The sequence below is a fragment of the Pagrus major genome, chromosome 8 (genome assembly GCF_040436345.1).
Source record: "Pagrus major chromosome 8, Pma_NU_1.0".
In the NCBI taxonomy this organism is placed as follows: domain Eukaryota; kingdom Metazoa; phylum Chordata; class Actinopteri; order Spariformes; family Sparidae; genus Pagrus; species Pagrus major.
In genome coordinates this window covers 32,265,680-32,282,992 of record NC_133222.1, presented here as the reverse complement: position 1 = coordinate 32,282,992, position 17,313 = coordinate 32,265,680, and the positions used below count along the sequence as shown (strand labels likewise).

General features: G+C 39.0%; 2 protein-coding genes and 1 non-coding gene across 3 annotated transcripts; 1 reads left to right on the top strand and 2 right to left on the bottom strand.

The window, feature by feature from the left end:
- The first annotated feature begins 8 nt into the window (after positions 1–8).
- Positions 9–4,191, top strand: arl2bp (ADP-ribosylation factor-like 2 binding protein). The gene is made up of 7 exons (XM_073471268.1): positions 9–80; positions 435–504; positions 1,110–1,171; positions 1,581–1,687; positions 1,935–2,020; positions 2,275–2,371; positions 3,211–4,191. The coding sequence occupies exons 1-7, from the start codon at positions 62–64 to the stop codon at positions 3,307–3,309; spliced, it is 540 nt and encodes a 179-aa protein (XP_073327369.1). The 5' UTR covers positions 9–61; the 3' UTR covers positions 3,310–4,191.
- On the bottom strand, positions 4,188–14,025 carry pllp (plasmolipin). The gene is made up of 4 exons (XM_073471267.1): positions 13,497–14,025; positions 8,346–8,519; positions 7,424–7,540; positions 4,188–6,576 (listed from the first exon to the last, which is right to left on the bottom strand). Exons 1-4 carry the CDS (start codon positions 13,659–13,661, stop codon positions 6,469–6,471), a joined length of 564 nt encoding a protein of 187 aa, XP_073327368.1. The 5' UTR covers positions 13,662–14,025; the 3' UTR covers positions 4,188–6,468.
- A 1,277-nt stretch (positions 14,026–15,302) lies between these two features.
- Positions 15,303–15,385, bottom strand: trnal-cag (transfer RNA leucine (anticodon CAG)). Its single transcript has one exon. It is a non-coding gene; the product is annotated as a tRNA-Leu (tRNA).
- Between the last annotated feature and the right edge of the window lie 1,928 nt (positions 15,386–17,313).

Here is a 17,313-nt window from a genome sequence, read left to right as displayed (position 1 = left end):
TCCTTGGCAACAACATTACGTTCGCTATTTACCATCCACGGTAGCGATTTATTTTAACAACATGGACATCCAGGAACGAAGTACGTAAATTATATTCATCAAACGCTCTTTAATGCAGCCCAGAGAATGTGTACGGTTTCACTTTTGACGCGTAAACAATAAAGAACATAGCTAAAAAAACCTCGACAGTTAGTATACATTAGACGACAGCGTCACATGCTGTTAGCTAACGTTAGCTAACCTTTACTTAGCCAGTCAACAAGCTAACGCTAACTACGTTACGTTGTTGTTTAGTGACAGGTAGCTTTATGATTATACATCAATTTATCGTTTGTTTAAAAAAGGCTTTTGCTTGTTAGCGTAGCTGTTTTTTTTATAACAGCTAATTTGACCAAAACGTGACAATTCAGATGATGCCTCACCTCATTCTCCAGATATCGGGGGCTGTGGAGACAACAACGTAGAAATGATTGACATGGCCGAAGAAAACTTGGCTCTTTCCAGGTGGGTTGTCCAGAGCTGCTTTAAAGTAATTTGAGAGAAGCCCAAATGGAAACTTAAGTCAGGCCTTGATTACGGCAGGGAAAGTTGAAGTCAAGTCACTTTATAAGCAAATTGCTTGTCAAGGTGCAATTCAGCTGCTTAAAAATAGTTTTGGCTTTGTGGAGCCAAGTGCTCTAAGTTAAATGCAAATGGGACTTTACCAGGTCAAAACCTGAGAATTGAGCATTGGCTTTAGAGGCTCAGGATATGTCTCAAGTGTCACAGCAGTCAAGTCCAAGTCCACAGTAAATTACTATTAATACATCAATACAAGTTAATACATAGCTGTGATATGGTGATATATTGCATATCCTCTGTAGCACATAACATATATACTGTGCAGCAACTCTGACAGAGAAGTAGCTGTGTTTGCTTTATTATGGATCTCATTCAGTTTGGGATGCTGTTAAGCCAATATCCCAGCTTTTACTCTGACAGGTTTACAGCCTGCCTACACTGGCTGTACTGAATGATAATATAATACCAGTTCTTACTGCTGTTTGAGTCATATCACTTAAAGTCTACCTCCAAGTGATAAAACCTTACTCTTGTTTTTCTCCCTCCAGTTCCTCAGCTGCAGACACTGCTTTTGATGCTGTTATTGGCTGCATAGAGAACATCATCATGGGTATGATTTTGTTTTATATTACTTTGTGAAAGATGATATTTTCAGCAACCTGCGGTGAGAAGCAATTGTCATTGTCTTATGTTGTAAAACATGTGTCACCAGTCTTTGTGCTTAGAAATAGAATTTGGACTTCGGTGCTTCAAGCAATTGAGTCAGTCTTGTCTTTTCTTGTTCTGTGGGAGACCTATCTAAATAAACTGTGAGTCCAAAAACCTAGAGAGAATACTTTATAAATGAAAAACAAATCAGAGGGACCAACATTTGCAAAATTATAAGATATACTTATTTTATGTGCATTACATTTTCTGTATACAGTGGTGAAAGAAGTGTTCAAAAGGCCAGAATGCTAAATGAATTGAAGATATAGAAATCTCTTGTGATTTTCCACATATCTGTACTTTTCTTTTAGAGGAGGAGTTCCAGCAGCTTCAGCAGAGCTTCATGGAGAAACACTACCTGGAGTTTGAGGACTCTGACGAGAACAAGCTCAGCTACACACCAATCTTCAATGAATATGTGAGTTGATGGGTATCTCACATGAGATCTAATGTAACTCCCACTCCTGTCATCAAGGATTTTGACATATGAGTATCTAATTTATTAGATAACAGATTTATTCCTGAGGTAATTATGTATTAGATATAGATACCTTCAGGATTGTTATAGATGTATCACCTTGTCTATCTTTTCAACCTACAGCTCTACCAAATATAATGTCTTCTTACTGATAAAATTCATAGCAACAGTCGTGTCTGTTGTGTAGGTTGACCTGCTGGAGAAACACCTGGAGCAGCAGCTGACGATGAGGATCCCTGGCTTCAACATGAACACTTTCACAGAGCTGCTCATGTAAGATGTGACATCGCAAATCTCCCCTGAAGCCATTTGATTCTTTCAGTTTTCCTCTTACATCAACTCAGCTGCTTTAATTCAGCTGGTGACACAAATGACCGTCTTTGAAAGCGATCGGTCCGCTCGGACAGTAATTCCTTTGCTGCACCTGTTGCTCATGTTATTTTTGCTGTGGGCCACTAGGTGGCACAAAAGTACATTGAAAAATGTGAAGAGACTCATCATACAGTATGTCTGTCTTCCATCTGCAGGCAACACAAAGAGGAGGTGTCGGGTGACATCTTTGACATGCTGCTTACATTCATTGATTTCATGGCCTTCAAGGAGATGTTTCTGTATTACAGAAATGTGAGTTGTTTGCGACCTGGGGAACATCTTTAAAACCCTTTTCATGGAGAATCTCGACAAGAGATTTTTAAATTCATCACATTAGGATTTTTGTTTCTTGGATTTTCTCTTAAGCATAGTGATAGTTGGTGCTATATTTTTTAATTGTAAAATGGGGCGTCATTACAGAAAAATGTCCAAACTGCATTTAGCAAAAAATCCTATCCTTTCTGAGGATGGGACTTTAGCTATTACAGAACTGTCCTAACTGAAGAATTTCCTCACTTTCCTCACTGCAATACCACACATGGCAATAATATGGGGAAACACATGAACACTGAAATGCTACGATTTGAAAAGCTACTCAGACCATAATTGTTGTCGAAGCTAACACTGATGTTAGCTTGTTGGAGAAGTTAGCATTAGATGTCAGCCTGTTTCTATAAGATAACTCTGATGTTAGCCCTTTAGCTTTAGAGTTCCCTGACCATGTATTCCTCCATCTCATCAAAGCTAAAATTGAACATCTGTCTGTTCTTGTCCATTATAGCAAGCTAGCTATAAAATTGTTAGTGAACAGAGACAGTCTCATGCACTTTCTAAACACAGATACAGGCATGGCGACACGAGTAAATCAAGTTTACAATTTGTAATAATCATCATTAATAAATGGTAAATGTATAGTTAATTGAACTTTATGTGTTATAAACCATATATTAAGCAATTGTTTATTGCAAAGTTGCAACTGATGTTTATAAATATTTACAGTTTCTGTAATGAGGCACCCAGTCAACCAGTGATTAGGACTCCTGTTTGTACTGCTTTGCTTTAATACGAGCTGTATGTATCTGTGTTTCTAGGAGAAGGAGGGCCGAGGTCTGGACCTCAGTCAAGGGCTGGTGGTCACGTCTCTGATCCCTGCAGGCTCACAACACACCGACTCCACTGGTCCGCAGTGATACACTCACATACTGCGTCCAACGCTTGAATTGCCTCCTCCTCCACTTATTTTTTAACTTTGTCCATGGGCCTTCAGATAGTTGTCAGTGGTTTTTGTCAGTTTGTACTCTAAGCTGTTAAGCTGCTGGATACACTCCCCATAGAACTACAGTCTGTGCACAAATGGCCTCTACTAGCACGTTCATATATGCATTCCTCTGTGTTTTATGTGACGGGTGGGATGGTATGTGTACTCAAGAGCCTCTTTGTAGTTAAAGAGTGAAGATGGAAGGTTTTGGCTTCTTTCTACTCCACGACCACTGCACTGGATTTCATGACTACTTGAAATATTCAGATTTGTTCAACTGGAGTTTGCTGTTGAGAGGTCTAATCCTGATTTCTTACAGTGGTTTTGTGCATTCTTAAGTTTTGCCTGGTTGGGGAGTAGATACTCAAAGCTCTGGTGCTGGGGTTAGAGTTATGTTTGTGGTCTTCAGGTCATCTTTCTGGTTCTTATGTAAAAGGCGTCAACAAAAATTAAGTAGGGGAAACCATTTGATATGATTGAATGTTTGAATGTGCCCTCTTTGCCTGTTAGAATATAGCAGAACTAATGTAAGTTTTATGAAGTTTTAAATTATTTGGTCAGTTTGAAAACTTTGGGTTGAGTGTTGTGCCTGTGAAAGTGATTTTTTTATGTATATCGTGTGTGTGAGTGAAGGTGCGTGTGTCTGCATTCAGAAATAAGATCGACAGTATAGTTTTCGGTACAACGTCAAAGTGTTTTCTACTTGTCTTAACATGACAGATGCAAATGTCATGAGTATATTTATGTCACTGGTGAAATACTGTTGATTTGTTAGTGAAAACGGTATTTTCAAATAAACAGGTAAAAGCCTTACAATGAAGCATCAAGTGCTTTATTTGAACACTTGTATGACTGAGCCCAAGCACCCAACACAGGAGTATTCAAATTCTTGGTACAAAAAGATACAACATATTTCATGGAGGCACATACAAGAGGAGTTGAGCACTGTATCATATAAATCAATGAAAATGTTAACAGTTATAATATATGAATCATTACAGGAGTCATTAATGTCCTGCTAAATATCTGATTAAAGCAGCCAGTTTTCCCATGTACATTTTTTAATTAATCTTAGGCTTCGTCCACCCAAGGGGATTTATGAGTATCTGTTTGAGCCTGGATATTCAGGAGAGGAAATCTAAGTGGATTTCTGCAGGACACAGATATGCATACAGTCATTCTCAGACAGGGTCTGCACTGTCATATTAGGTTATTAGATCAACATTCTCATATGAACATGACAGAAAGCTAACACAGGAGTCGAGCATGGACATGTAGTGGTACAGTACTCATCAGCCTAACCAATGCAACAACTATAATGCTCTGTAAACAAGAAATACTAAACACACTTAAAATAATTATCAAAGGAAGAAAGGGAACTGGAGCACACTGACAAAATCAAAGCCTTAAATTGTGCAAATGTTTCGACACTACAGTGTCTTCATCAGAGGCAGTTTGACTCCAATGAAGACGCAATAGTGTCAAAACTGACTCAGTAGTGTCGAAACGTTTGCACAATTTAAGGCTGTAAATTGTGCCAGTCCTTCTACTTCCTTTGAAAGTTTGCTGTCCTTGATCTGAGAAGCATCTGATTCAGCAGCATTTTGCTGGAAGATGCACGGAGAACACTGTTTCTGATTTTTTTTTTAAAATAATTATGTTTGTACAGCTTTCTCCTTAATGGATGACACAGATAAATAGTGCCACACAATGAAGAAAGAAATGTTTTAAACCAAAGTCTGTGGTCAGACTGTCAAATTTGGAGGAAGAGTGAGTTCTTGTAACCAGGCCGTTTGTCTTCCTCACTCTCAAACCCCACACTCACACAGGGACGCAAACACTATTCATGGTACAAATCTGATCTTTACATCAACGGCTAACCAAGGACTTGATTATGGAGCAGTTTATATTATCACACAGATATTTATATTTGTTGGCAGTTTTAAAAATGTATGTCATCAAAACCGCTCCCTCATAATGATCAATATACCTTACACTGTTATAGTAATTTCAAAATCAGCAAGACATTTTGGGAAATGTGCACATCTATTTTGCTGAAGAACAATATCACTCATGTCTGTATGTTCAGTAAGAAGCTACAGCCACCAACTAGTTAGCTTAGCTTAGCACTAAGACTGGAGACCGGGGGATTAAGCTGGCCTGGCACTGTCCACAGGTAACAAAATCTACCCACCAGCACCAGCAGTTCATTTCCTCTTGGCAAGAAGGCCAATTTTGGGAAATTCCCAAAATGTCAAACAATGGATCATATTCACACAGTGGCCGTTGTCTTGTGACGTCACGCTCAGGGTGGGAAGCTTAAATGCTGTGATAATGTTTTGCTTCTGTGTTGCAAATCATATAAAACATAAGGAATCCGACAAATAGTTACCATATCACCGTGAAATATAGCCTGATGTCCCACCGGATTTTCACGATCCATTGTTTTTTTCAGTTTCTCAACAAGAATGAAACAGTGAAATGATAACAATTTGTCAGATTTCCTATGTTTATCGGTTTTGTAATCTGAAACACGGCAGTATAATATTTGAGCTTCCCACCTTCAGCGTGATGTCAGAGGAAAATGGCTGCCAGGTGAATATGGTCTGTTGCTTTCAGTGCATAGTACGGCATCATATGTGTATTTCAAATACAACCTGGAGATGTTAATAACTATATTACGGTAATACACCCACGGTGTTATCTAGAATTAAGGCACTGTTGGCTTTATTTGTGGATTAAAAAAATGATTATGAAATGTATTGATTTTGAGCAGGCCTGAATTTGTGATCTCGGCGCAGACGAACAGAGCTTCTTCAAAGAAGTACTGTGTTGTATATATCCAGTACCAAAAGTCACATTTTATGTCGATAATCTAGTAATTTCTTTTAATAATGTGAAGGTGAAAGTCTATTGCGTTTGACTTAACAGTAATGTATAGATATCAGCAGACATGTCAGTCTGCAGTAGTAGTCACGTGACGCTGTTGATAGTTCTGTATCAACACGAGACTATTCAAATAATTACAGTATCTGTAGGGAAAGAGAACACAGGGAGTGTTTGCCTGGGAGCAGCATCACAGGGTTGAGTCCTAGGTCGGCACTGTGTTGGTGGCAGCGTTTCCTCCATTTCCCCTCCAGTCCAGATAGGAGAAGTAAGCACTGGCACCGTACGCCAAGGTCGTCAAAGCACCAAAGAACTGAACAGGTAGAGAGGCAGCTATTTTAATGACTTTATGAGGCAGAGCAAAGGTCTGACATAAATCAAAGATAAACTCTTAAAAATTCAAAGAACTTGTGATTGAACAGCTATAATGATGCCCTAATTGGCCATAAATGTTAATTTATCTTCACTGGTGTGCCAGTAAAATCTAACTGATAAGAGTTTGTAGAAGGACAGAGGCCTGGGCCGTGTGTGCGTGTGTGTGTGTGTGTGTGTGTGTGTGTGTGTTTGTGTGCATGAAATCATGTGATCAGTCCTACTGTAGTTGTAAACAGCATGGACTTTAGCCTGTGGATGAGACTATAAAACGTATAAATATTGCCTATATTGCCTGACACGCAAACCCACACATTATCTTTCCATCTGCTGCCCTACATCCACCTCATCCTCTTTCTGTTTTGTTTTTTTCTTTCTATCTTTTTGACTAAATATTAACTTTAAACAGCAGATGGGAGGAGCGAGAGGCAGCTGTGGTACAAAGGTAAGTCTTCATCAGAGGTTTTGAGTCATTCCAGTCATATGACATGCCTCCCAGCCATGTGAGCCATAAAGAAAGCCTCGTCCTTCAGATTCACAAGTGTCAGGCGTGGGTGCCTGCCACAGCCTAATAGGTAAACATGCTATCAGGAACACACCGTGGACAGTGTGGCAGTGAGAGGGCAGAAGGACACATCTGGATGACTGAATGAACATATGAATGGAAGACTCTTCGGGCCAAACCTTTCACAGGAATTTGTGTTTGTAGACACATTATCAGAGGGTGACCTCAATTTAAGCATGTGTGCTTTGTATTTGAGTGAGTGTAAGTGGTGTCAGTTGCTTACAGCGGCAGCTGCCAAATAGGAATAGAAATAGGTGAGGCGGAAGGGATACACAGATGCTGCATTGGCCAGGAAGGCGGTCACGTAGAGGGACGCTGCTACGCAGTTATACACCATCACCTGAAAAAAGAGGAGAAACATTAGCCACATTTCCGCAAAGCTTCCCCTGTCTGTAATGGTGTCCCTACCTTTCTATTTTTCATTTTTTCTCTGTTGCATTTTCCCTTTCTGAATCTTAGCTCCTCATCTCCTTGTTTTGGTGTCGTTTTCCTTGAACCACAGCCCTGGCATTCTCATTTCATAACCCACTTCACTGTCCTGTTTGGTCAGCTACTTTTCAGTTGATCATTTGATCTAACCCCAAATGATTCTTGACCCTTGAGAGAAAAACTTCAGTCTGAATCTTGTTGCCTTATGGGCCGGTCTGCACTATGATACAACTAATAACAGCTGCACAGGGAGGCCCAGAGGTGTCAATGCTACCATTTTATAGACCGTAACATATATATTTTTTAAAAAATATTTAAGTTTTATTGGTTTTACATGACATGGGGGCAGGCATTTTCTTTTACTTTTAATTGTAGCCTTTTTAGTCATTAATGTTTAATATTATAAAGAAATACTTGAGATTTAAAACCAGGTTTTCAATGGCTTTGAGGCCAGAAACTGCTAATTGATATAGTATGTTTTATCTAGTTTCTGCACATCCTGTAATAAAGAGCAGTTTGAGGAAACTCTTGATTGATATTTATTATTTCAGTTCATCAAAGAAAGCTTATCGAAGAAAGCTCCCTCCTTTAATGTTCTGGTTGTGTAGACCCTGGGAAGAAAAGCTGCTTCTATTGTAAGCAAACCAACTCTAAAAACCTTCCCTTGATTCCACTTTTCTATCCTCCCCTTCCCTCCTCCCCTCATCTCTCCCTACCGTCAGGGGCCAGGGGACAAAGCTGAGCATTGGCAGGACACTGAACAGGATCATGAAGAAGAGGATGGAGGTGATGATCCACAAAGTGATGGCCACAAACAACACCCAGCTATACGCTGGCAGCAGATAGTATGGTCCGCTGGCAATCAATGCCCACTGGATCAGTCCAAGAAGCTAGAGCAGTGAGAGAGAAAATAAGACAGATCAACAAGAGAAGACAGTGAGTAGCTCACTTTTTCTGTCTGCAGAACTCCATTAGTTTGGCCTCTTTTACATTACACAAATGTATTTGGTTAATTGTTCATTTTGATTGGAGCAGCTTTAAGCACAAAAAAAAGGCCTCTGTGTGTTTCACCAGTGTTTCTTTACTGACTGAAGATAGGGGACCAGATGAAAAGCTCATATGTAGCTACATTGAGATAGGCTAATGTGCGTCTGTATGCTCACTTCCTAACAAACGCTGATGCTGTAAAGACAAGATTGCAGTTTCAATTGAACAAGTAGGTTAGTCCATGACTTTACTTAAAAAGGTTTTTTGTCAGTGTCACCGTTCTTAGCACTAAACACAAAGACAGCTGAGGCTGATGGGAATGTCTTTAGGTATTTGGTCAGAAATCAAGTATTGGACAAAGTAAAACTTTTACCTGGTGAATAGTACATGGAAATCCATCCTATAATTGTCGCAACTCAAAACAACAAATGCTGGTGGTGCTAGAGGACCACCAAAGTCAGTCGGAGAGATTCTGGGGACCATGAATGTCTGTGACTTCACATCAATCCAGCCAATAGTTGTTGAAAAGTTTCTAGACCACAACCATATTTCCCATTAATAACGGTCAATGTAGAATATAAAGTATAACAGATGTTGGCCCCTTATCTTTACAGTACATTTATGTCAGAAATTTAAGCTTAGAAATTCACCATATAGGCTCTTTATAGCAGAGATGTCATCCAGATAGAAACCACACAAGACTCCTCTCTTGTCTCTCCGCTTCTGTCCCATGAGAAAGGATATGAAAGGACAGTCTATTGTGTATGCAGCGATTAAGTTTCACTTTTTACACACCTGATACTCAAACATACACACAGTTGGCACTCTGATGTTGACCTCTACAAAGCACCTGTCTTAACAAAGACCACTGTTCTGAACTGTAGGAAAAGATGATAATTATCTTCCTGACCAAACCTGTCAAATGTGACAAGGATCCACAGCTGCAGTCAAGTTTGTACAGTAACATCATTACGCTGCCACAGTGCTAAAAGGATTATGACACAATTACCAGAGCAGGAAGGAACCTTTGATTACTTTATCCCTGCACGTTAAAATGTCTCTGAATTAAGGAAGTGGGTGAAATGATCTGTGCAATGAGGGGAACTTTATCTTGTCACTGCTCGTTGAATATATCAATATACACAACGGTCTCTACAACAAGCCCCAATAGTTATATATTATGCAGATGTGTTTTATAATGCAGTATGCATGGGGTGTGTGTGTTATTTATTAATATTGCAAAAGAGCTTGAAGTTTGAAACAGGAAACCGGCTGTTCTATGAATATAACACGTGCTGCAGATGAATGAATGCAATAATGAAGAGGGAAGGATGTTTGGTTTCAAAAATATTTCAAGCAGCTATTCTGGTTCTCCTCCTTTCTGCCCTTTTACCTTTTTTGTATTACATTTATTTTGCCAGACACACACATACTTGTACTTCTACACTTATGAGGACCCTTGTTGACATAATATATTGCCTTACCTAACCATAACCTTATCAGAATTAAATGCCACACTCTAACCCTAACCTTAATGTTACTCTAACCAACAGTAAAACCCAAGTCTTAACCTTTCAACACTGCTTTGAAATTGTGAGGAACTTAAAGGGAAATAAAGGAACCAAAATATGCTCACTTTCCTAAAATGTCCTCACTATGTAAATGTGTTCAGGTCCTCACTATGTATCAAGTACAAGTTCTGACATACACACACATACACACAGGCTACTGAAAACCCACTTAAAGTTTGTTCTTTGACGATCAGGCTCAAAGGCCACAAAAACACACAAATCTTCTTCAATAAAACTGCCATCTAGGAACCCATCCAGCTATCATCTGATAACAACGTAGTTTCTGAGGGCAACGGGCAATGTTCCAGGGCTCCTGGTGTAGCTCAGTGGATATCTGGATAACGGACATCCAGCCAAGACTCCTGCCACAGTCAGCACCAACAACATGTAGCAAAACATTTATTTGAATGGAAATGATGCTGCATCATTAATGAGCAGTTACACAACAATCAATCAATCAATCAATTTATTATTTAAAGTGCAAAATCACCATGGTACATGGTCTCAATACACTTTACAATAAAATCAAGTACAATAATAACAGACAATAAAACAATATTAAAACACCACAGGAAAATGATAAAACAGTTAAGAATTAGTTTAAACCAAAATATTGAGTAAAGAGGTATGTTTTAAGACGGGACTTAAAAATTGCAGTGGATGTAGCTTCTTTGATATCTAGTGGGAGGCCATTCCATAGAAAAGGAGCACGGTAGGAGAATGCCCTGCCACCAGCTGACTTTTTATTGATTGGTGGGATGATAAGGAGGTTCGAACTAAGAGAACGAAGAGGACGTGGTGGAATGTAGGGAGAAAGTAGTTCAGTTAAATAAGATGGTGCAAGTCCATTTAATGCCTTATAAGTTAAGAGAAGAACTTTAAAATCGGCTCTAGCCTGAATGGGCAGCCAATGTAATGATGCCAGGACAGGAGTTATGTGACAGAATCTACTTGTTTTTGTTGAAAGTCTGGCGGCTGAATTTTGCACAAGCTGAAGACTCCTACTAGTACAGATGGGGAGGCCAGAAAAAAGGACATTACAGTAATCTAAACGGGAAGACACAAGGGCATGGAGAACCACCTCGGCGCTACGCCGGGACAGAGCAGGGCGGATTTTGGCAATGTGATCTCATCTCACAATCTCATTTTACTGCTGCAAATGACTGCAATATCCTGCAGTTATACAGAAGATATGTTTCTGTCTTCCCCATAACTGGTTTTGTTATTCCCAGTTGGCAGTAAATTCACTTACAGTCAAACAGATGTTTGACACAAAACTGACCTTGAACTGGTTACATCAGGCAAATGTATACTGGAAAGAAAGTGGATGAATGCTGCCCATTTTTCTCAGCTAGCTTCCTCTTCTAAACTGTAGCTTGTAGCTTGGAAAGGGTGTGTGAAAAATCAAACCAGGTGAGATAACTTCCTGAAATAGTCCTCTGACTTATTCTGGATGAGACTTAAATTAAGTGTGACATTTTGAACACTGCCACTTATCTTAACTCTTATATCTGTATATAAATCTAATGGCCTGAAACTAAGACAGTGCCACAATAATGATAATCAACATAGTCTGAATCTCTATTGATGATCAGTCACAGGCATTTGTTTTCGGTGAAAAAGCTCTAAAGTCTTGTTACTACTGTCTACTCTGTTTTGTAATTGTCACACAGTGTTAATATCTTATTAACCTTTGGACATCATAACTCTTAATCATTGCAAAACTTATAAACCCATCTGTAACTACAGAAACTAATGATACGTTATCCCACATAGCTGATTAACAATCATGTTATGCTCGTAGATTAATAGAGTAGTAAATAACACTGTGTAGAACGGGATTGCTATGGCAATAAAATACAAGGTCAAGAAAAGATCTCATTTCTACTCGCCATTTGCAGGCATTTTTACCTCAAGGCTTACCCGCCACACCTCACAATCTTACACTACTGTTGACTACTATTTAATTGGCCCCACGACTACAATACAATCAAATGTCAATAAAGCCTGCAGCTCATAAAGCAGAGGTGGAGAGGTGTATACATTGTCCCTCTGTCCTTGCTTTAGATTCAGTGTCATAATGGGATGGTTAGAGGGGTGTGACAGGAGAGAACGGGGCCTTCAGGGGACAAAGATCTTCTCGATCTGTAAGTCATCCAGCCAATCACATGATCTCTGTGTTGACAGAGTTTATTGCACATAAACCACATAGACCACCAGTTTAAGCTGAAGCTGATTGCTTCCGCACTCCATCCAACCTTACAACCAGATGTTAGAGCGGCCATAACAAAACCATCCTGCCTCTCACAATTGAATTTTCCCACAAATGTACATGAAGCACAAAACCTTATCAATTCAATTTTCAGCTCTCAGCTCCTGACCAGGTATGACTGTGCAATGAACCTGCCAAGCAAAAGAGCAGAGGCTTTGACCGGTGACAGTTCACTGTTGATAGATAGTGGTATTTATGGTGCACAAGTAGCACCCTGTTGACACACATTCAAATTACTGTTGCACCAGATAAAGACTGGAGGTATACAAATATCTTATCTAAAGCAAATGCAATGTTCACTGCGATCTGGACAGGTTATCATTCTGTGGCTTGCCTTTAAATCATCCTCGATATGGAGTTTATCAGGTTTTAACAGTACTTAGTAATTTGATACTATTGAGGAGTTAATGGATAAGTCTGATGATTTTCTGTGTTTTTTATTTCAACAAAGACCAAAGACCAAGGCCACATTGTTGTAACTGACTCGGTCCCACATAGACCATATATATGTGGCAGCCCACGTTAATTAGCAACTGTAAAGACAATGGAAAGGGAAAATCTGGTGTTACACAGTACACCAGGAAAGCCGTAAATTAATTCTCAAATATCGACACACCTCCAGGACACAATCATTTAAGCCTGGAGGTGAAACACACTGGATGTAATCCAACGGTAATGTTAGCTAGAAAGTGGTTGAACACCAGAGCCCCACTGGTTTTAGTAAATGATTTAGCTTTTCTAAAAACTGACCAGTTTTAAAAAACAGGTTTATGTGTTCATTGGGAAAAATGGACCTGTGCCTGAGAGTGACAGCTGAGATAAGGAAGTGGAAACGTACTGAGAGGCAAATGAACAAATTCTCTTAAAAAAAAAAAATGTGATAAACTGTAAAAGAATCTACTGGTGGTTTCAGGAAATCATGTGCTGACAGAAACAGGGCAGAAAAGAAAGATACAGGACTGAAATTTGGCCTCTGAACAGAAAATAATTGTGTACTGAACAGAGTTAAACAGGACAGCTTGGAGTCTGGTACATACCATTTCTGCCATCATGAGGATGGCCGGGATGCTCCGGATAAAAGATATGTCAACCATAGTGGTGACATTAGCAGCCAGTCCTGAGAAGTTGGTGCCCCCCTGCTGAGTGCTCTGGGAGTTGGGTGAGCTGGTCTCAGTGGTAACCTTGGACGGGAAGTCTGCCATGATGGGTGTATTGAGAAGAGCCGCAGCAACAGCAAACCCCTTAAGGATGAAGAGTCAGTCTCAGAATAAATGTCTGCGATGAAAATGTTCCTCCTCCAACAGTTTTCACTCCTTGAAAATACCCGAATATTGGGATTTAGTAACCATCAGCTACATCCACTGGTGTCAGAGGCTAGACTAAATCTTCAAATTAAAGTTTAGCTATGTTAGAAAAACAAATACTAAATTTAAAAAAGCACATACAAAGTCTGGATGGTTGAAAAAGAAAAGAAAAACAGTCCAAGGAGTTAAAGGTTAGTCCTCTAGTGAAATCTCCAGGTTCAGTCACTCTCTCCACCTGAACTGACAGGTGTCAGATGGCAATGGTGTGTTTCTCTCTCTCTCTTTCTCTCTCTCTCTCTCTCTCTCTCTCTCTCTCTCTCTCTCTCTCTCTCTCTCCCTCCTTTGCCATGCTATCTCCCTCTGCACCTCCCATATGGCTCTCAGAGGTTTCAGTCACTCATTAACATGTTTGAAAATTGCGAGGGGGGAGAAAAGTTAACAAAGTGGAAAAAATGCACTTGGTGACACATGCATGTTTTTGTATGTGCGTATCTTTCCTTGACATGTATCTTGAAAAGGCATGGTGGTGATTTACAGCTGCAACGTGTTTAATTACTGACACGTGTTTAGAAGAGTTTAGTTTAGTTTATTTAAAGAACATGAGCACCAAAGTCTATCATGTAAATGTGCCAGATTTAGGCATACAGGCTCATTTGTAATGTGGTCCTGCCTGTCTGTGTCCAGCAGGTAAGACAATAGTTTATGTGTGAGAGAATCATGGCATTGATATACAACTTTGAGGCCTCTGTAGTTAAATTATTCCTGATGTGTCTGAAATTTGCCAGATTGAATTTGATTCCAACTTTTTTAACTTCTCCCTTCTATTGTAACATCTGGGTCTGGATCTCTATTTGTAGACTTGGAGAAAAACATGCATACAGTTTTATTAACATTGAGGTGCAAACACGAGTTTGTTAACCAATTTGAGATAATATTTTTACCACTGAAGCTGATAGCTCTTCTGTGGCTTGCCTCTTGTTTTTGGAGTGTAGAAATATGACCATGTCATCAGCATACATCTGACAGGTAACAATAGGCAAACAAAAAGCAGAAAATGCTGTAAGCACTTAAAGTCCAAAAGTAAAAGAAAAAAGACATATAAAATCAAGAATGAATATAATAAAACAACCATTAATAACCTTTCAGAAAATCAGACATAATAAGTTCATAAAAAGTCATAAAACATGCATAAAATACATGCAAACACACATAGACTGTACAACAAATAAACATAAAACAGCCTGGAGAAATATTGTCATAATACTAACAATAATAACAGTAATTTAATTATAATCAAGTACAATAAATGGATGCTGATGTCATACTTATCCATGTCTTTTTATGACCTACTTTTGTTTTGAGCTTTATTTATTTATAGAAGTAGGCCTACCTGTTAAGTACATATTTATTTGTAATTTTTATTTTGTAAGTTTTTGTATTGTAATCATTATGTGTTACAGAAGAGTGGGTATGCGTACAATACAAAATATCAAGTAAATGTGTCCAAAGTGTGACTGGATATATTTGACGGAAAAGTTTTGTCAGAAGTGGGATTCGAACCCACGCCTCCAGGGGAGACTGCGACCTGAACGCAGCGCCTTAGACCGCTCGGCCATCCTGACATGAAGTTATACTTAAGGAAACCCTCTTCTTAAAAAGTTACGACACGTAGATGTTACGATTACCTTGTTAAAATAAAGCGTTTTGCAGCTCAGCGGTTCTGTATTAGTTTTATTATGCATCTATGCTCAGCAGCAACAGCGGCTAAACTTTACACATGGCTCTCTTGCTCCCTCTGCTGGTGTTTGAACGGTAGTATAAAAGACACCCAGAAGGTTCATTTGACGAGGAGTAACAGCAGACTTTACAAAAAAAAACACTCTTTCCCACTCGACTCACATGCTGGACAAGGGTTAGGGGAAAGAAAATATATTTTTTCATTTTGGGTAAATAACAAAAGAAAACTCCTTTCTCATTCAGATAGCAACTAATGAGTTGCTGCTTGCACCGAAGCCCCTCACTGCAGTGTGCAATTCGGGGCGGAGCTCAACATGGGCGGAGTCCAACGTTTAACTCCGCCCATGTTCTGCAAGCTTCTTCTACTACTTCTGCTTCTGATCGTGAATCGACTCGTTCTTATGCGCCGCCTGGTGGCGGAGGTCATGCAGCATAGCCACAATTTTTTTTTAAAAACAAACTTTATTTGCCACTTTGGAGACTCGGGACTCAGGTCATACGCCACAGCTGGTGTACCAGAGCCCTAAAGTTTTAAAGCCTTGACACTTTAAATGAATGAATAGATTTGAGTTCAGGACAGCTAGGACTATCAAGCAGTTTTACTGTATCATTTAAGAGAAATTCCAGTGTAAAATTCCCACATTTGTACCTTGTAATGGCAACATTTCAAAATATGTAGCCTCTATAAAAATAAAAACCATTGCTACATAATTTCTGCAGTGACTGATGGATTTGAGTTCAGGACAACTCTACTTCTCACTACTACAGACTCAACATCAAGCATTTTTACAGTAAAAGGTTCCACACTTACTGCTGTGCTGTGATTGGTCCATAATTTCAGACTGACTGATATATATTTCGGATAGGGACAACTCTGACTACAGGCTTGCCTCCCCCAAAATAATTTTTAAGTATCATTTTAGAGAATTTGAAAGTCAAAGTCTCATATTTTTACATTGAAAGGTGCACTGTGTAGTTTTGGGGAAGTACTATTAATCAGAAGAGAAAGATCTTCATTGACTGTATTTTTTCACGCCTAAATAAACAAAATTAACAAAGTGACCTCAAAGGACAACACAGTTTCATACTGTTTCACTTTGTTTATATGTGGCGGACCCTGCCACCTTTATAGCTTCAAACAGTGTTCTGGGGACCTTATTTTCTTCTGAGAACAGCTTGTTTATACAGTTATGGAGAAAATAAATGAGTTTGTGTTATTACCTCATTAATATTGTAAATATTAAGATTCTGACTTTGATTTTTTCCTCTGAAACTACATGGTGTCCCTTTAAGTCATAAATCTTGGGGTGCAAAGAGTCATATCAACATAAACATTGTGAGACTTGATGATACAATAGAAATGCTTGATTTTTTTTGCAAGCGTGTGGTCAGGGATGTACCTAACTCAAGTCAATCAGTCATTGTTATAAATTATGGAGCATTTTGTTTTTACAGTACCTCCAGTATCAGACTTGAAGCCATTTCAAGCTACAATGTAGGACTGTTCTCTCTAAACTGACACCATAACAATGCTTGATATTCAATCAGAGTTGTTCTGAGCTTTGTTACTGTAGTATTCATCTAGCAATGTGTTTTTATAGAAGCTCAATATTTTGAATTATAGACATTTCAAGATAAAAATGTGTGACCTCTTCTCTTTGATTTCTGATACATTACAGTTTCTGATACAGTCTTGAATCATCATTTTAGAGTGACTTTTTAATTTATATGGGACACAAGACACATGTTTTATCCTTCTGCGCTCACAGTCCTATTAATTATCCAGTTTGCTTTAGGTTAACACCTTATTTTG